Raw genomic sequence first — 20,897 nt, 5'->3', positions numbered from 1 at the left:
GGGCATTTACTTGACAAAAGGGTCACCATTTCATCATAGAGATCATGTTAAGCCTTATGCGGAGCAGACCATCGGGTTATGAGAGTTCTGTTCCCTATTGACAGCCACTCAACTATGATTTGTTAGAACATGTAGAAACTTCAGTTTTTGGATTACAACGATGGCCTTGCCTGCTAGGGGATTCTGGGAGTTATAGTCCAAAAAGTAACATTTCCAGATTCTCAGGCAAACCTACTTGTAATAGTTAGGGGCATGTATTCATATGTACAAAATCCTGCCTTCATTTATCCTAATATAACAAAAGAACTGGTGTATGGGATACTTTGCTGGTTCTAATCCAACATTTATTTTCCTCCAGTGGCCAGGCAGATGATTCTGGATGAACACAAACAGAACAAAAAGGTACAAGACTTCTCCTGTTTGTTCCTAGTATCTGGTTGTCATAAATACCTGTATAGCGCCACTAAGGAGAGAGGTTATGTTTAGCCACCATACCTGTTAAGCCTATACATTTCATCTGTGTAATCCTTTTGTGAAAGTCTCAAACATATCATTAATTACAGTACATCTTGATTGTCTTACACTTTTTCTGTTACATTGCTTTGCTGTATCATATCTGTGAGGGCAATGAAAATGAACTGCCAAGGAAAATAAGATACAGATTAACGTCTGATTGAAATTTATTGCCACCTTACACAGAACAGCCATAAAATGAATTTCCATACCTAATCTGTTGGATGGATTCCTCTTGAAAAGAGCTCGCAGCAAACTCTGAGCTTCTATGCTCAAAAACTGTGGCATTCCTAACTTGGCTCTATGAAAAACAGAACATATGAATGTAGGAGGAGATTTAGCATACTTATTTAACAGTAGAAATGAATGCATGCATATGCACATGGAAACATGTAGTTCTCAAAAGAATTTTGAGGCATATTAGATATAGACTGTTCCATGACACTGGTTTAATTAAACATTGCTTTCTTTTGGAGGGAAACTGTCATTCACCTCTTGATGGCAACATGAAATCAGTAATAATTATTCAGTTTCATAGAAAGTGTTGCAATAGCGTTTGCTAGGGACTTCCTAACTTGGAGGAAAGATTTGAACGATTTCCTTCAAAGTCTAAAATTCTCTACAGCACACTTATCTAGTAATCCTACACTCCTGAAGTAAGGTGACCAAAGAGGAACCTTGTTGAACGTCCCTCCTTCACACAGCTATTAAAGCTATAGGAATGCTGTCTTCTCATTCATGTAGCCACTCTATCCTGAAAACAGTAGCTGAGGTACTGTTGTATGATACAGATTGCCAATAGAGAAAGGTCTAGAGCTTGGAATTGAAGTGGAGGTTGGACTACACATCTCAAAATCCCCCCTAGCCACTATAGCCAGTGGCTTAAAAGTTGGAGGAGGTAAATTGGCATTTACTACTCACTTGAGAATGAGAGCCATTGTCTCCTTCCTGTCTTTCCCTTGGAATGGTAATGATCCCGTCAACATTTCAAACTGCAAATAAAGGACAGAATAAGAAACAGACTAAGAAGATAAAAACCTAAGTAGAATAAGTACACATGTTCTGAGGTGTTTTACTCTCTAATACTTTTTGTTGTTCTGTTCAGTCCCACTACAGAATTAGCACTTTACTAAATCTCCAGGTATCAAAATGAGTGAGCTCTTGTTAGAAGCAGGATATTTGAGTAGGTATGTTTTAGTTATGACTCAGCTAGGTGGTTATGTTTTTAAAATTATTTAAGGCAATCACTCTAAATATGGCACCCTTTGCATGTGTTAGACTACATCTCAAAACATCCTCAGATAATTAAGGCAATGGATGATAGTAGCTGTAGTCCAATCCATGCTGATTTACAACTAGAAGCACAGAAGACACACAAAGGACACAATCCAGTAGCAAGTGGTTCTGCACAAGTCCCACTGAAAGGAACAGGGCCTACCACAAAGAGATTCCTGTAGCTATATATGGGCAACCTAAAAGATAATCTTTAGCAATATTTCTGGTGAAATTAATTAATGTCAAAAACGGGGGGGGGGGGGATAAAGCAAATCATGTGTGCAATGTGAAACTCTCTCTTTTAGTGTTTAAAACAGTGATAACAGCTGAGAAGCAAATAAATGAAGCAGGTGCAGGTTTTGATATATAAAGATGTCAATAATGCCAGATCCCATCTGGCCATGGAAGCTAAGCAGGGTTAGTCCTGTTCATTATTATTATTATTATTATTATTATTTATAGTATTTATACCCTGATCTTCAGCCAAAAGGCTATTTTGGACCGAAGACCACCAAAGAACACCAGATGCTGAAGGCTATATTTTAGAGGAAGGAACTGGCAAAATCATCCTTGATTTCTTTGCCTAAGAAAACCCTATGAAAAAAATCCATAGGGTTGCCATAAATTGACAGGTGATTTGAAGGCACATATACACAAACACAAATGAGTTGGGCCAGAATATTTTAAAGACTGCCTCTTCTCACATCAGCCTGTCTAAAATCTAAGATGCTCAGTGGAGGCCCTGTTACATGTCCCACCACCCTGTTAGGCTGGCCTAGGGGTTACATGTGACAACGCATTTTCTGTAGTTGTACCCGGACTGTGGAATTCCCTTGCAAAGGAAGCCAGGCTGGCACCATCCAGCAGAAAGTGAAGACTTTGCTATTGTGTTTGGCCTTCAGTTATTAAAATTAAGGGTGTCTGCTCTGGCTGTTCTTAAAAAAAAATTGTAATTTTTTGGTTTATGAACTTTAAATAGAGGTTTATAGTGCTTTTAATTATGTTCAGTTATATATTTAATGTTTTAAGTCTTTGCATCCATTGTATATCATTCTAGGGAACCTAGTAGATCAAGCGGCAATAAATAGGTTCCATAAATAAATACTAATAAATATCAAATGTGTCATATGGCAACCATGAATAAAGGTGGAGTAAAGAACTCTGGTGAGCTAGTAAGATGCCGTGGGCTGAGCATTGGACTACAACTCAACAACAAACAACAACAAAGAACTATGTTAAAAATAATTACCAAAACTTTAACTTAGTTTAAAGAATTCAGGGAAACTAAGAATATCAGCATCCATTAGGTGTGGTGTTTAGTAATTTCATTCTGATGTGTGACTTCAGAAATAATGCTGTACATTCTTGAATACTAACAAACTAGAATGAAGTAAATCGTCTGTTGAAATAAAGAAAACATATTAAAACTGCTCACTGTCTAAAACAGAATCCTGGGGTGAAAAGGCTGTCTATTTGACTCAGTACACATTTCTGTGACTTTTATAAACTGTTCTCTTTAAAACATAGTGCTTTTGACCAGTATTATTTCCCAGAATGAATCACAGATACACAAGGCACTGTGTCTCAATGTTATTCACAAGGAATATGTCTTCACAGAAGAAGATAACTCCTCCTACCCTCATCCTCCAAAGCCATAAAGGATATCCATGAGCAGGAACAGTTATAGTAGGCATATCACCAAACATTTGGGAGAGAATTGTTTTCCTCCTCTTTCCCCTACCCCCCATAACCCAGTTTCTTTTAGCTACCCAGTTCACTAGATAAGCTTGCAAATTTAAACATGATCAGTGCTGTGCTAACATCTGCTCAGCTTTGATTAAAACAAACTATAATTAAATACTAAATCTAATTTGAATAGCTTTAGAACACATCTTTCTCTACTCTAGAGCACATCTAGTGTTCCATTTTGGTAAATGAAAGTAATTAAAGAGAAAATAGCATTCCTAAGAAATAGTTGTTCTACATTTGCTTTGACAGATAAATTGCTTTTGAAAAAGCTGTCTAAAATTCAAAAACACTTAGCAAGAAGCAAGAAACAAATTCCAAATACAAGGTTATTTTTCTTTATTGAAATCAATAGAAAAAGGTTCATTAATTTATAACGGAGGTTCTCAGCTTTTGGTCTTCCACATGTTTAGGATGTCAATTCTCCACCTGGCATGTATTCTGGGTGCTGAAGTTCAAAACATCAGGAGAGCCAAAGATTGAGAAGGCTGATTTACAGCAGAGGTGGGCAAATATGCAGAGGCCAATCTTCTCCCCTGCCCCTCTGTGGGCTGCATTCCCCCAGCAAGTCCAAATCCTTCAATTTTCTATTACAGTCGCTTTCAAAATGGTAACAAGAAGTGACAGAGGGACTGCAGAAGAAAACAGATATGTGGGAGTAGTACAGGGTTCTGGGAGAGTGTGGGCATATTCTCCCATGTTTTCATACATGGAAAGACTTTCTACATACTTTTGGGTCAAAAATGCACCCAAATTGAAGGTTGGGGGGATTAGTGGGGGTGGTGGGTTCACAGGCCACAAAGATGGGGTACAGTGGCCAGATACAACATGAATGCTGCACTCCCCCCCCCACCTGATCTACACAATACAGCAAATGTTCTAAACCCAGTGCTATATCCACTGATTCTAAAAAACACCAGTAGCTTATAGGACAAGCTGTCACAAAATTATGGGATGAGCTGACCCATCTGAAATCACAGTCCATACTGAAAGTCTGAGTTCATACACAATAGGAAACAGTGGTTTCTCACAGCCTGGACAAGCTTACATGTGCCTTTTCCATGCTTGAAAAGCTCCCATTTTCACTTTTAAACTCATAATTGTTTGCTGTGACAAGAAAATTATGCTTCTGTGGGTTTGTTTTTTTAAAAAAAAAGATGAATGTTCCAAATTAGAACTCGACACAGCCCCAGGTTTCTCAAGGGCTATGTTTGGTAAAAAGTGTGAAAGCATGTTACTGGTGCAAAGCAAGCTTTACTGATGATAAATAGGTAACAGCTGATATATTATTAACACCAGAGAACAATAGCCACTGGTCCTTCACTGACAGGGATCTGATCTCCCCTCACAATTAGCAACAGACTGGTCTCCAAGTCTGTAAGACCAATCTCATTGGCCAACACATTGTTTACACTGACACAGTGTATGTGCCCCTGAAACCAAGACAAAGCATGTAATCATAAATAATAGGTTTTATGGTAAAAGTCTAGACCCATACTAGGAAACCTATGGCACGGATGCCAGAAATTGGCATGCAAAGTCATTTTTCATGGCACGCAGAGGGCAGAGAGGAGGAACAGGCACGTGTCAGTTCCTTCTCCTTCCCGGCCATCCTGGGCCTTTAGCTGCCTCCAGAGAAGCAGCTGAAGGCCCAGGAGGGCAAGGGAAAATGTGGAAAGAACAGGTGCACACCTGTTCCTTTTCTTCCCCCTCACCCCCAGGCCTTCAGCTGTCTCTGGAGAGGTAGCAGAAGGCCTGGGAGGGTGGGGCAAGAAGTCCCACCCCGAGGCACCTACCCTGGAGGCAGAAGGTCTGCCCCCCCCCCCCCGGCCACCAGTTTACACCAGGTGCTGGAAGGCCCTTTAGTTTGGGCACTCACTCTCTAAAAGGTTAGCCATCACTGGTCTAGAAAAAGAAATGCCAGATGCACAGGTGCAGTCTGTTGGTACCTTCTAACCAATCTGTGAATCAAAGCAAGCAGTTAACAGGAAAGATCATTCCCCCATATCCTTCCTAGTTAGGCTGAGAACATGTGGCCTTCAATCTTCTCAGGAAAGCAGTTAATAGCATGCTCTTACATTATGGAATGCCTGACACGGATAAAGTATGAGCTAGCTATACTGAGCATAACATAATTCTTTCAGGCCACTAGACAGTTGTGTACCATCATTCTGGGCATACTAGCAAGTCGGCCTGTTGGCCAAGATCCTTTCCTGCCACAATTACGCTTGTATCTTGACAGTAACATATAATTCAAATGCAGTCCAGTGTAAGCTAGTGCAAAGTGGTGTACTTCACACACAGCTGATGGCATCTGAGATGATGGAAACTAACCATGCAGGGAATCTTGGGGTTGTTATGGGCAGCTTGAGGAAGTTGTATGCAGGTCATCAGCAAAAGAACTGAAAATGAGACTGTTAATATTGTAATGACTTTATACAAATCGTGATTCACCATACTGGGTATTTTGTGTACATTTTTAAACACTGTGCCTAACCACCCCCCAAAAACACAAACAAACAAACAAACAAACAAAAACACGCCCTATCGTAGAGCTGGAAAATAAAAGGAGAGCTGGATGCCATAAAAGGGCATCCAAAGTGATCAAAGCCCTGAAGCAATTCCACATTGAGACAAGGGTTACAAGACTGGGAACTTTTTAACTTAGAGAAAAAATGACTAGACAGGATCATGATAGAGGGAATTAAAATTATTCCTGATGTGGAAACGTGTTTGGGGAGGGTTCATCCTCTGTCATAACACTAGAGCCTAAGTTCATCCAATGAAGCTGAATGATGAAAAATTCAGAGCAAACAAAATTACACAGCATATAGTTAAACTACGGAAATCATTCCCACAAGATGTAGGACACTACCAATGTGGATGTTTTTAAAAGGGAATTAGACAAATTCATGAAGGGTAAGAATACTAATTATATAGTACTAGAGTGAGTATGGATCTCAGTATCAGTTGCTAGGGAACACATGCAGGTGGATACTATCGGAGTCATGGCCTGCTTGTGGGGTCATGGATATCCAGTTGACTGCTGCATGAAGCCACATGAAATATTCAACAGGCCTTTGGCTTGATCCCTTATGAGTTTGCTGTTCTTCTTGTGCTTCCATGTTTTCCAAGGAACCAAAATTCCTATTCTGAAGAATGACTGAAGCACAGAAATAAATGTGTTCAGGTAATCATTACTGTTCTGAAGAGATGAAAATCCAAAGAGAAGAAAGATGCCAAGCTGTTATTCAATTTGCACCACACCTTCTTTTCTTCTTTTTTCTTTACAAAAAGAAAGAAAAATGCTTATTTCTCAAACAAAACCAAACCATGCAGCACTACTAGTAAAGTCTGATGCTCACCTGCCACTGCAAGCTGTTTTCTGGAAAACCATATTTTTTATGAATATTTTAAAAAAGTAATCTGCATCTTTAATGAATACTGAAGACTGTCAAAAAGGAGTCACAGAATACTAAAGCTGGAATTTCTATTCAGCACACAAGATCTAACTGTTTTTGTGGAAAAATTAATTTTCCACAACACTGTCTATATAATACCAAAGCAGAAGGAAATAGATGATGGGAGGGAGGAATAGAATCACGTATTCTGGCAAAGGACCTGACTGCCAGGTTAGAACCCTGAAAAAGAATGCTCTATGTAACAATAGTCTGTTTTAATAGCCATCACCATTTTCAAATGAGGACAAAGGTGAAGGGGTTAACACAGCCAAAAAGATTTATTATTACCTGTGACTTATAGGCAAGAATGGAAAAAAGAAAAGGGAAGATAGGATCGTTTGTAAAGGAAAGTTAGAAGGGGAAAATAAGCAGACATTCTACCCATTAAAAGTTTTAAGCTGTACCACTAAAGTTAATGAATACTGTGTATAAATATATCTTTGGGTAGAGGAGTAATATATAAAATTAAATACATAACTCTTTCTTTTTGGGACTTTCCTCTTGTGTCCAGATTATTTTACAGTGCTAGTATAGCTCATTTAATTTGGTGCAAGATAGTGTCTGACATTTTCTAAGGTCACTTTTGTTTTTTTAAAAACAACAACTCCTGACTGATATTTTTAAAGTTCATGTTACCCTGTTGTTTGAGGGTGAAAATGCTGGAGTGGTAGACAGATCTATCGAGACTGAGACAGGAAGAAGGAAGGGGAATGAAGTTTCTGCTAATAAACACAGAACAGGAAGGAAGACCAGTGGGTACAAAGTACACAGCAACCTGCAAGTGACAGGTCAGAACCATGTCATTTCAAAAAGGTATTTCATGGCTCATGTTAGAGAAAAGGGAAAGAAGCCAAGGAAGCATCTTGCAACACAGAGAAAATGTGTTACGGCTTCACTACATTGTTATGATTCTTCCACTTTTTAAAAGTCAGGTGATACTTGAACTGTTCCTATAGATTAATAGTGTGTAATTCTGAATGATGCGGTGGCTTAGTGGTTAAGATGCCAATTCTGACAATCGTAAGGTCGGAAGGTTGGCAGTTCGAGGCTCAAGTACTGCATGATGGATTCTACCAATCTACCTTTGTGAAAAAGCGTGCCCTTGAAAATATGTCCTAAAGTGAGCCTGCATTTAGCTAGCCCTAGTCATCCACCTCAGTCAGCAGATGCTAAGAAGAACAGAAGTTGACTTAAGGTGCTGATAGACACATTTGTGCATGCCACACTTTGTACTTTCTCAGTCTGCCTACTGTTCTCACATGCAGTGGAGAACATTGTCCTATAGTCAAGTGCTCAAGTTAAGATTGAGCTCCCAGTCGTCTATCTATAACCACAGAAAAGATACTTTTTTGTTTTTTCCTCTAGTGTTGTGTGGTTCCTTCAATGTGAATATCCAGTTTCAGAATACGTAAACAGATATTTCATAATCCAAATGTGTTGGCTGGTGCTGACAAAAGTAGTATTCTTTAATCCATGGGCTAAAATCCTCAAGCCCTGCCCCAAACCAGTACCCTATTTTCTCCAGATGGTTCCTTCCCTACCTCAGGAACTGTATTTTGCTTCCCCATATAATCATGTCTCCACTTTCTGAACTTTCCATTTCAGAATATCTGGATAGCTATTTCCTAATTCTGAGAAGACAGACCAAAAAAAAAAAAAAAAAAGGCAACTTAATCTCCCTGTCTCTTGACCTCTCTTTCTGCATTAATTCATCTGGTTTTCCTGTTTCCTAGCAACAGCATGTTATGGATTAAGAGACTATGTTTCTCTAATGAATTGTAGCAAGCAGCAAAAGCAGAAATACTTTCTCTTCTACTGCTCTGAACAGGATGGGGTGTTAATACACAATCATAAAGTCTCAGTAGTGCACACAGTCTCAACTGAGGAGAGAACAATGGGAAAACCAGTCAGTTCATAACTGCCAACCCCCAGTGGAAGAAGTTATGTGAAAGAAAGGGATGAAAGGAAAATTCCACAGTTCAAGCACTCCCTGGACTTTTTGACAGGAGAATTCAAAGCAGAGTTTCTTGAGCTGGGGGGAAACCTAAGATTTGATAGAGATAGTGCAGGGAGAATCTTCAACTGGGAATGACAAATAATCTTGAAGGAAAGTTTACTCAAATTACATCTTTCTGCATCAAGTATGCAAAATCTGAACAGGACTGTTGATGACTGGGACAGGGTCCTGGAAGTCTCATATATAGTGCTAACTTGACAACAAACAATAACATCAAAGAAAGCATTCAGACGATATGGGTACTGTTTATACAGCATGTCTTGATGTTAAATGTCTGATCCTAGAGATAGAACAGTGAACAACAGACTTAAAGATTGCAGTAATTGACATCTCCCAAGCTCACTGCACCCAACTTATTGTGACATGCTGTATAAACTGCATGTCCCTTGCTAGTGACTATCTGTCAACAGTGTTGACAATGCCATGGTATGCCTGACTGTGGGGATTAGATGTGCTGAAACATCTAATTTCTTGAAACAGAAATATTCAGACTTCAAAGAAAATATTTACATATCGAAGAGGAAGGGTTCGGGTTGTTCCAATGCCTGTGAATAATCTGCTTTTTTGTTAGGAACCCCACATCTGAAAATGGTTGACTTACCCTGAGCTCAACTATCAGGCATTGACAAGCATCAGTATTAGAGAAGAAAAGCCTTTTAAGCAATTTAAAAATACTTTTTAAAGGTAGTCCATTCAAATAAAAGGACTATGGGTCGGTACAGATTGGCAAATTATGGCAGCTTCACAGCGGCATGGGGGCATGGCGTTGAGACGGTGCACATCCCCATACAGGACAAACCATATATCTGTGATCTAATCCTTCTGCCCCTTTGCTGCCTAACAGCATTCTTCCAAAACTTTTTGGCTTTGTATTATGTGCGTTATTTCCAGGAACATAAGAGAATGCTTCCAACTAAATAATGCTGAAATGTATTTTACTTACTGTATTTGTTAAATCACACACAAATAAAATCCAAACACCATGAATGGTTGAAGAAGAATAAATGGAAAGGAAATTTGGTAAAATAATTTTCTATGCAACAGTGGCTGTAAGAATAACTTTTGCAAAAAAATGGAAGAGTAAAGATGAACTGTCAATAAATGATTGGACTATCGAACTATACGATATGATGGTATTAGATAAATTAACGTACATGTTAAGGGATGAAACAAACAATAAATATATACAAGAATGGTCGAAGCTAAACAAATATCTCCTAGGAAAAAAAAGAGAAGGAATTATTTTTAAAAAGGTATAGAAATTAAATCCAATAAAAATGTTTTATTATAAATGCAAAGAACTGATAAAAGAATTGGTAGAAACATGAACTGCACATGGTATTTAAGGAAAAGGTGTGAAAGATAAAATGAATATATATGTATATATCTTAATAGAATCATGGAAAATATTGTAAAGGTATAATGTAAACGCAGGAAAAAATCATATATTTAAAATGGAAATCATAATTGGAAAGTCTGGATAAAATATGTGTGAAATTTAGAAATAACCCGAGTCAAGGATAGGAAGTCTTTTTTATGTTGTCAAGTATTTTAGAAGCATAGTTTTTGGTTTGTATATGTCCAATGTAGAATGTTTATTATAGATTTGTTGTAGTACTGGAGGGGGAGCGTCTCTGTTGGAAGCTGTCTTTTTAGTATTAGTTTTGTTTTTGTGACAAAGTGATTTGTGTGTTTAAATGTTTTTAAATGTTTTTTTATGGAAGAAATAAACTTAAATAAAATAAAAAATAAAATAAAATCCAAACACCATAAAATCAAACAGATACATAGGGACACTATAAGATAAAATATATTGGACACAATGTTGTTGTTATTTGCCATTTAGCTGTTTTTAATTTATGACAACCCTTTGAGTGAAACAGCTCCAATAGCCCCAATCATCAACTGCTCTGCGCAGGTCTTACAACACAGGACCATGAATTTCTTGATTGAATCAATTCATCTATAGTATGCCGTCCCTCTTTTCCTACTGCCTATTATTATACCAAGCTATGGCACAGTATAGATCGCCCCTTTGGGGCAGCCTGCACCCACCCCTTTCCCTGGAGGATTGGGGCCAGGGCAGCCATACCGGCAGCCCAGAGGCCCCAATCCAGCGCTTCTCCAGGCCACGGAGAAGCGGCAAAATGCTAGGGAATTCTGGGAACTGTAGTTTTGTGAGACACTTAGCCTTCTGTGTCAGACAGCTCTGGGGCTACAATAAACTACAATTCCCAAAGTTCTCTAGCACTGAGGCAGGTCAGTTAAGGCAGTCTCAAACTGGATTACTTCTGCAGTTTGTTTTGGACCTAAGTTAGCATCACTGAAATCAACTGAACTTTACAGCTAGTCTTGATCAGCCAAGTCTCAGTGGTTTCATTGAGTCAACTCTAAGTAGAACTAGGTATGGCTGGATCCAATTCACAGTGGCTAAAAATACTGGACAGCATTTATTTTCATGACTGATACCATTCAAATGGTAAAGAAAGGTGCATTCACAAACATGCTTTTTAGAAACAGCTGAATAACAATCATATGTAACATACTGAAGAATCCCAAAACCAGACCATTCCGAAACAATAATCTTTCCTTTACCATTAGGACACCAAATGACCACCAGTCAGCACTTTGTGTGTGTCCTCGCCGGTTGACCACCTCTGGGGCCATGTACTCTATTGTCCCACAGAACGAATATGCTCTCTTGTCATGATCAATGGCTTCCTTGCTGAGGCCAAAATCTAAATAGAGACAGATGCAAAATTGATATGTGATGCATGAAAAATTATAGTCACCTTGAAAACTCAAGTCAAGCCATGACAATCCTATACATATCTGTTTGGAAGGAGCAATAGGCTGATTTGTCAAGCTTGGGGGGCATCTACACCATAGAAATAATGTTGTTTGACACCACTGTACTCCATCCTATGGAATCCTGGGATTTGTAGTTTTAAAGTTTTGTTAGCATTCTCTGCCAAAGAGTGCTGGTGCCTCACAAAATTACAAATCCCAGATTCTGTAGCATGAAGCTATGGCAGTTAAAGTAGTGTTAAACTGCATTATATCTACAGTGTAGATGCACCCTGAATCTCACTGAAATTCTTATTTTTCTATCACCATCATCATTCCTTGCAGGTTCTATATATGGTTCTCTCCCTCTTATCCCATATGTACTTTTGTCTATGTTCTTCAAAAGTGCATTTCTGCACACATGCACTCATTGGCTGAAACACATTTTAGAATAATAAGGAGTTTTTCTTTGAACTTTTTTCAAATGGTTGCATTTTGTCAGGCACATTTTATTTTTTTAAAAAAATGTATCACAAGCTTGGAAACATACAGATTTTTGACCACAATATGCACTTGGTCCTCTATTCAAGTGTGAGAGATTCAAGTTAGTAAATCTGCAAAAACCATTCAACATAACAGATGTCTAACCCATCCCTACTAGACAGTATGTCCCTGCATTCAGTGGGATTTATGAGTACTGGAGCCTCAGGGTCAAACTGTGTGTCACTCAGCATGTAGTGCTGCTTGGGTCCTTTAGTGAACAATTTGGGTGGAAGGTGATGTAGATTGGCATTATGTATAGTGTATGTGGAAGTAACTTTTACTTTTTACTCTCTTGCACTCTCCATTTTCTGTTAGGGTTGGGGGGGGGTAACTTACATTAATTTCTCAGAATGCTCTAGAATGAGAATAGTTTTAGGATACAGTGGGAAATTACAGAGAGATTAGATCTAGCTACTTGATGCAACTTGGACTTCAAGCCTAGTATTATTTTTTTTAAAAAAAATTAAGAGACCATGGGCAGGTATCAATAGCAGAACTTGGGAACAGTTACTTTTGGACTACAATTTCCAGATTTTTATAGGTAATATGGCTACTGCCAGCTGGCTTGGAAAGTCTGTACATCAGAAAGTAACTTTTTCTGGGTTGTGAGAACCAGTGAGCCCTGCCACACCACTAGAGTCCTAAAACCTGCTCAACCATGCCAGATACTCATGTTGACCCTGTCCTCATGAAGACACAATGGACAGAATATAATGCAGGTAAATTGCAATGGATATGTTACACACCTGTAATCTTAATGTGTCCTTCTTCGTCTAGAAGAATGCTGGAAGACAATACAATGGAAAGCTTAGTTCAAATAAAAAATTGTTTTGAACAAAGGCAAGAAAATTATAACTGGCACACAGACAACTTAAACTAATTTTAAAGTTAATGCAGTGTGGAAGAAACCAAATCTCTCTTCATTTTCATCTCCTTCCTGTATCACCTGCAGTTCTTTCTTCACACATTCCTTCTTAATCTTCCCATCATACACCAGAATAAGAAGAGCTGTGTGTAATTCCTCTACCCCAAGAGTATTATTGTTTAAAAATAAAACATTTGAAAAGCTTTCACTCACACAGTGTTGTCTTTTTCGGTGAAATGTAACTTGAAAGGAAATGATATTCTGGAGAACATTTGTGGGCTGGGAACAGACTGTTACTGAGCATAATTAAATGAATATTAAATATTGACAGTTGTCACTACTATTATTCAACAAGTATTCTTATCTTTCCCTCTCTCTGCTGCCTTTCAGACAAAGCTTGCTCATATGAATCATAGCTGTACACCACTGATATGTGTACAATTTTTGCTTCTCAACACTCAAGGAAACAATTCAGTCCATCATCATTCATCATTTTTATGTCTTTTTCCCAGTCTGGGCCTTAAGACCACTTACAAAAGTTGGAAGCACATATAGGTAAAAAAAAAAAAATCATAACATATAAGAGTTAAAAATATAATGGGACTTAATAAAATTAAAACCAGTTAAAAGCATGACCAGCAAAAAGAATTACAGGTATCACCTAACACAACGGAGAATAAAAATAGCTCAATCATAGATTTCTGTGGAAAAGAGAAGCACTGACACTCATTTTGTTTTGCCTTTTGTTCCTGCTGTAAATGGCAGAAAATTTTCCTTAAAGTGTGTGTGTGTGTGTGTGGGAGAGAGAGACACACAGAAAGAGAGTATGGGAATGTTACTTGCCAAATAGAAAACAGTACCTCTTAGGTATTTATGTAGGCAAAAATAGGGGCTTCGTATTTGCATAGACAGATGTAAGGCCCATGGGCTGTACCTAGCCCTAGGAAAGTATTTGCCTCTGCAGCTGTGGTAGTTGGTCAGTCAAGGTCCCATTTGTCTTGTGTAGGCTGGGTTTCCAGGAACAGGCACAGATAGAAAAATTACCTTCACAGTGACCCTGTCCCACTGTTTTTTTTACTGTTGCCAAGTTGGACGGCTTGCAGATTGGATGCTGTTTTGCCCACAACCTGGAAAAATTATGTTTCTGGACTGCACTACCACCAGCATCATCCCCCAACCATCATAGCCAAAATAATCATTGATATATTCACATTTCTGATCTTAAATAAGAGACTTTACACACACACACACACACACACACACACACACACACACACACACCATCCCTGGCTACCAGTATGAATGTTGGGGGAAATTTATTTCAACATTGAGGAGAGCTTACTGTTTTCAAAATGGTATCTCTACAACATGCCAATATCTTTATGGCTGCCTTAAGAGAATGTTTTCTGAGCTTTTGTCCTTAGAAGATTCTCCTCTACTCCAGTTATACTGATGTCAAATTTGTCACAGAGATTCATGAATGAGCAGCAGTTGGGAAGTTCCCTTAATAATTTTCACTTTACAATGTATCTGTGCCTAGACCAGTCCATACAACAGATTCAATTTCAGAACATGGGCAACAACATAATAGACCTATAAATATCACCACTTGATACTGGAAATGTACAAACTGCTACATGCACTTTTACTCAGAACATCCCAGAAACTCTACAATCACATACTGCAAATGTTCAAACCTGTCAGAGAATTGCAACGTAAGCATTCATGGCAGTGATTTTTCAAAACATATTATTGAACGAAGGGCCCAAACAGACAGGCCAAAATAAAGCTGCTTCGGGTCATTTTGGAGGTATGATGTTTAAATGATGCATGCATCCTAAGGACTGGAGCGCAGCTTTGGTGCAGCTTCTGACCTCTTAAGATGTGTGTGTCATTTAAACAGCATACCTCCAAAGTGACCCAAAGCAGCTTTATTTTGGCTTGTCTGTTCAGGCCCTAAGTGACAAAAGAGAATAACAAGACTCTATTAAGACGTAGGAACAATCTATTACCAAACAGATCCCAAAGAGTAAATGACAGGATAACACTTATTGTCACCTACTTTACCCAGCAATAGCCACTCAAACACATCATAAATAATCCGCAGTCTGTCCTGGGAGGAGTGGAAAGAATATCAGAAATGTAAAATGGCTGGAAAATATGTTTTTTGAGTATTGAGAAACCCTTTCCTGGATTGATGATAATCGTCACAGTTCATTACTTATTCTGTGCAAAGTTTTCATGTGGCTGTTTCGCACTGAAAACAGTATTTTCTGTGCAGAAAACAGCATTTTGTGCATGGGAAATAACATTTCAATGTAGAAACATTAGTTCCTTGGCAGAAAATGCTTTCTACACAGAAAAAAAAAGCTATAACTAGAGATCTGTTTTGCGTAGAATTCACACATGGCTGATCTGCATTGGCAACAGCATCTTCTATATAGAAAACAGCATTTTGTATGTGAAAATAATGTTTCAGTGCATAAATATTTTTTAAAAACTGCACAGAAAGTTTTGTGTTTTGCACAGAAGAAAGCTATAATTGGGGATATTTTCCTGTGTAAAATTCACGCTTGATTTGCATAGAAAACAGCATTTTCAATGCAGACAGCACATGCTGAGCAAGAATTCTGCAGAAAATGCAAATTTTGTGCAGAATAAGTCCAGAATTGCAAATAGCCATTGAAAATGGCATGGTTTTCAAAGACTTTCTTGTGGCAGGAAGAAAATTGTTAAAAATATTTATTGTTACCTTAAAGAAGAATTAAATTCCTGCTTGGGACAATTGCACTTCCTTTTCACAGATTGTAAGTGAAAAGCCTATACTTCACTACAAACAGCATCCAATCTAAAATTAAAAGCCATGAAACAAAGATATGGACATCATGGGACTCCAACCCCAATAATAGATGTTGGCTTACACCCACCCATGAGAGACAACTTCTGGGAGCTCTTCTAATCAAGTTTAAGTTAATTTCTTTTTTCCTAAGACTGATTTCCTGAGACAACAAATGTAAGGTTTTTTTTTTACTTTACAAGACCATCCAGCACAATTACTTCAATTTCTACCAAAAGCTCCTATTGCACTAGCCCTGCTGCAATTTGCTTAATATAGGCACCAAATATTGCTACAGATATATTAATGCCACCCACAAGATTTAGGGTTCAAGCATCTCATCTTCCAGTGTGATGTGTATCATCTGCTAGCAATGCCTTTCTGCACAGGACAAACAGGCTAATCACTATATACAAAAATAAACAGAACTAAATTTGATACAAGAAATGGCAGTATTTGAAAACTGGTGAGACAATGCTTTAACCTCCCAGGATACACTGTAACTGTCATTACAACAGCCAACGTGGACTAAAGGAACTTGAGACTGCAACATGACAATGCCTGATTTCCAGTATTAAGAGGTTCACTTCTTTCATTTGTGGCTTGAACAGGGCTTAGAGTTTCTTATCACACTGCATGTTTTAATTAGCTTAGCAATGCTGGAATCTCTGTATTTCTGCAATAGTTTTTGTGAATGGCCAGTGCCCATGCTATACACTTTCTAACAGTCTTACCTCATTACAAAATTAAAACAAAAGGCAGCAAGATAGAAGTGGCTTTCTGTTTACCTCTCCACATGCCCTTAAAGCACTTCTGTTCAATTCCAGAGGAAGATGATTGTAAAAGCATGTCTTTTGTTGCTCTGGAAAAATCTGTTTGGCAAAAGGCACACTTTAACAACCATTTCCATCTAAAAAGAGAATGGAAGAGCTATGATGTCATGTGGAGAGGTAAACTAGAAAACTATTTCTATCTTACTGCCTCTCATCTTACTTTTGTAATGCAATAGGGCTCTAAGCTCTATTGCTGTTGATCTCACTGCATACAACCCCTTCCATAATTTTATGTATATATAACACATGCTTGTAACTCAGTCCAAAACATCGTGCTTCAGATGTGTACAGAAATATAATGCATAAAATGCAAGTTAGTTTTGAAGGTGGAACATGACTCATGGTTATTTATGAGGAAACTGGTACATGATTGCATGGGTAATTTATGATCGACAGAGGTTAACTCCATTTAGAATCTTCACACAAGTATATCCCCAGTAACTTACTTTTCTGGCTTCAAATCCCTGTAAATAATACCAAGACCATGGAGATGATCTAAAGCCAAGGCCAGCTCAGCTAAGTAGAACTTAACATCTTCTTCTGTAAACATTACCTACACAAAAATATAAAACCACAATATTTAGTGTACAAGAACAGATATATATATATATATATAGATATATATATATATAGATATATATATATATGGCGGGGGGGGGGGGTTCACTAGCAAGCAGTGACAATGCATTGGTCCAAAAATGCAACTAAGAGCAGATTCTAAGGTCAATAAAGAGAAGGTTAACTATTCTTTTAAAGAGTAGAGAGATAGAAACTAGATTAAATTATATCTGTTTAAACACACACACACACACACACACACACACACACACACACACACACATATATATATATTTCTATAATCTTGGGTGCTGGCTGATTTATCAGGGAAAAGGTTCCAGTCCAGCTATAAATATAGTGGATACGCTTTACTTTCTCAATCATACAAAACAAGTTTTTAGTTCATTGCCATCAAGTTTTATGGAACAACCACCACCAACCAAGGTGATAATTCTTTATAGAAAAATGTGTTAGGTCACTATTTTTGTCACTGCACATGTTTATAATATCTAATGTTATCTGCCAAAATATTACATAAAATGAATCAAGTGGTACAGCCTTTCAAGAGATTGTCTTTACTTTGATTTGCAAATTGGTGGGTTGGTTGGTTATTGGAAAAGCAATACAGTACTCCCTCCATTCTCACAGTGTCCCTTGTTTATGTGTGAGGGACAAATGGAGGGGAAATGAATGGGCATCGCATCTATATTCAAGCCAATGGGGCTTGAATATAAGCAAAACTCTGTTTCTGTGAGAGAGTCCGAAATGGATCCCCCACAAAAAAGGAGGTCTGACTGTATTTAGGACAAGTGAAAATGCAGAAAAAAATCTTTACAAGGAGACATGACAAGGCAGCCACTTTTAAAAATGACGGCCAGTTATGGTGCTATGAAATGACTCTCATCACCACAGTCCTCCCAATTCTCACTTATTGGGCAGCAGGGGGTCTGTTTTCCTGCTGACTAAGGAGCAGATAATTGATGTTCCCATCCACTTCCATAAGTGATCCCTGTTGTGATAGGTAGAAGAAAAGTCCCTGTCAAAATTCCCCCTCATGCTGGAGATCACTTCTGTTGCAGAAGGGAGCATCTACCTGCTGCTTTCCGATTGACAGAGGAATAGATCCCTCTCAATCACAGTGGCTGCTGTTCAATAAGTGGGGATTTTGGGGTTTTCATGTTCCCTGTGTACCCCCTGAACTAGGAGTCACATAGGAATTTTGGATACAAAACAGTCACAAGGGTGTAATTCTAGGTTGCACATTCATACAATATTCCACTCATTTCCCCCTCCCCCCTGCCAAACAAAATGTAAGTTTATACTTTAAAACAAGTGCACCATCTTTTTGGCTGTAAGAGAATCCAGTTATCTTTTGCCATGGGCATCCATCTACCCACATTAGCAATAATCTTGCCTGTCTGGAAGGCACTCACTGCTAGCACTTATAGGGAATGAGTGATCTGTTTGAAATCAATGGGAAATTGGTGGTGGAGAGAGAGAGAAATCAGGGCTCCCATGGAAGGTTGCACTGAAGGTCTTAGGAGGCTGTATGTATGCTTGAGTCTCAGCTCAGGCAACCCTGTTTTAAAGTACAAAACTTCAATTTTATTCTCTTACGGGCACATACATTGAACCAAAACAGACAGTCCTAATACAGCTATTTGCCGGCTGAAAAAGAGGAGGCAAACTGTTGCTCATTTTTGGGCTGGTGAAAGGACACACTATCAGCTGCCACCACCACCACCTTGCAGCACTCCTGCGGCATGTAGTGTATAAACACCACACCACTGGAGCACCACAATGCTGCCCACTGTCTGGTCAGGCAGGAGGCATGACACCAGCTTGGGGGTAGCATTGGGGAGTGTGTCATCTGACCACCATGCCCCCATGCCGCCCCCAAGCCGGTGCTTCCTGCCGGTCTGTTTGGGACCATAATGTCTTATTGTGATCTATGATGAATCTTGTTCATGCCAGCAAGTGTGGGCCTCTGTTGTCTTCTCCTTTAAAAAACTATTTCTAAATCTAGCAGCCTACTAGGGATTGAAAAACATATATTGAATTTTTTTTCCTTTCATACTTAGCCGAGCTTAATTAAGCACACTTTCACACAATCTTGGATTTCCCAATGGCTCTACTTCTGCTTCCTTTTAGACAGAAAGAAAAGTATATTATGCCCATTTGGAAAATAATTGTAGGGTGACTGCATATTACATTTTCATGACCTTGGCAGCAGAAGATATTAAAAGCCACAGGAAAAGAACTGACAGGCAGTTCACCTGCAGTCAAAGCAATTGCTCCATGGGAAAAGACTTTCAAAATCCATCTGCTCTGCAGCAACCACTATAGTCATTTGATGCTGCTGGAGCAGCTGTTCAGGCAGAATTTAGAACTGAGTAGTCATTTCTGCTTACCCAGACAGCAAATTCTAAAAGCCACATGAGCAGGTAAGAGAAAGGAGAACATTGTATATTTAGTAGCTTATGGTTACAGCCTGATGCATTTTGTTCAACTTGTGATGGTGGCTACAGGTCATCATGTTATATTTATTTTTCACACTCAAGGGTAAAGTAGCATTCATTAGGGGCAGATGGACATGTTACATGCTGATAACCCAGTCCCCCCCCCACCAGTTTCCACTGTACAGATCATTTGCATAGGGAAAGGTAGCTAATAAAAACCATAAAGAACATGTCAGTCAAACTTGAGAATTGACAGAAAGAATGGAATGGAACTGACAAAGAATTGAAAAAATGACAGAAAGGGAGCCATAGTCTTGACTCACACAAATACCATAAAAAAGAAAAGAAAAAAGGAGGAGGGGGGGGGGTTTAAGAAGGTGGGGGTGGATCTAAAACATATACTATACTGACTATACCAAACATTTACTATAATGATTCATTTGGGAGTAATCCTCACTGAATTCCACACAGTTCCCTTTAAGGAATCACTGCACTGTAAATATTAGGTTTTACAATGTATTTTAAGCATACAATGTCTTTCTGTGAAAAGTATATGCTGGGGCTAAAATATTAAGATTTGGTAGCACCACTTACTGATTTTGAAATTCAGGTACTCATATTTCAGCAGGAGGCACAATTTTCTCATTGTGACATATGCCAAAGTATATTTGAAATGTAAAAATGACTTCAAGAGATAGAAGAAATTAAGGGCTGTGATGGATGGCCACCTGGCCAGATCCAAGAGAGAGAACAAGAGATTTCCATTCCTGCTTCCAGCAAATTGTTAGCAGCAAGTACTGATGCTCTCTCCAGCTGCTCTATTGTTCTGTAAATGGTGCTTTGATAAGCATGCCCACCACCTGTGGTATTTCTGACTATCTACTACTGTATTTCACCCCCAAGACTGATAAGTGAGAAGAATAGGGAATGCTCCAGGCAGTGTTTCAAGCCAGTTTTCTTCTCAACCCGGCAGCTAAAAAGACCAATGTTATTCTAGGTTGCAT

The 20,897-nt window shown here is 38.6% G+C and overlaps 1 protein-coding gene across 5 annotated transcripts in view; it reads right to left on the bottom strand.

Moving 5' to 3' along the window:
- Positions 1–20,897, bottom strand: part of RPS6KA2 (ribosomal protein S6 kinase A2) — a 264,581-nt gene that overhangs the window by 40,450 nt on the left and 203,234 nt on the right. For all 5 annotated transcript variants that reach the window (XM_089530038.1, XM_089530037.1, XM_089530035.1 and 2 more), the window contains 5 exons: positions 17,323–17,429; positions 13,089–13,126; positions 11,608–11,750; positions 1,435–1,505; positions 726–814 (listed from right to left, as the gene is read on the bottom strand). In XM_089530038.1, the coding sequence (XP_089386164.1) occupies positions 726–814; positions 1,435–1,505; positions 11,608–11,750; positions 13,089–13,126; positions 17,323–17,429 (448 nt within the window). The remainder of the gene's footprint in view (positions 1–725; positions 815–1,434; positions 1,506–11,607; positions 11,751–13,088; positions 13,127–17,322; positions 17,430–20,897) is intronic.

This window comes from Sceloporus occidentalis, unplaced genomic scaffold (assembly GCF_023333645.1).
Source record: "Sceloporus occidentalis isolate IW3139 unplaced genomic scaffold, rSceOcc1.0.p SCAF_6, whole genome shotgun sequence".
Lineage (NCBI taxonomy): Eukaryota > Metazoa > Chordata > Lepidosauria > Squamata > Phrynosomatidae > Sceloporus > Sceloporus occidentalis.
The sequence above is the reverse complement of the archived record's forward strand: the minus strand, read 5'-3'. Positions and strand labels throughout refer to the sequence as shown.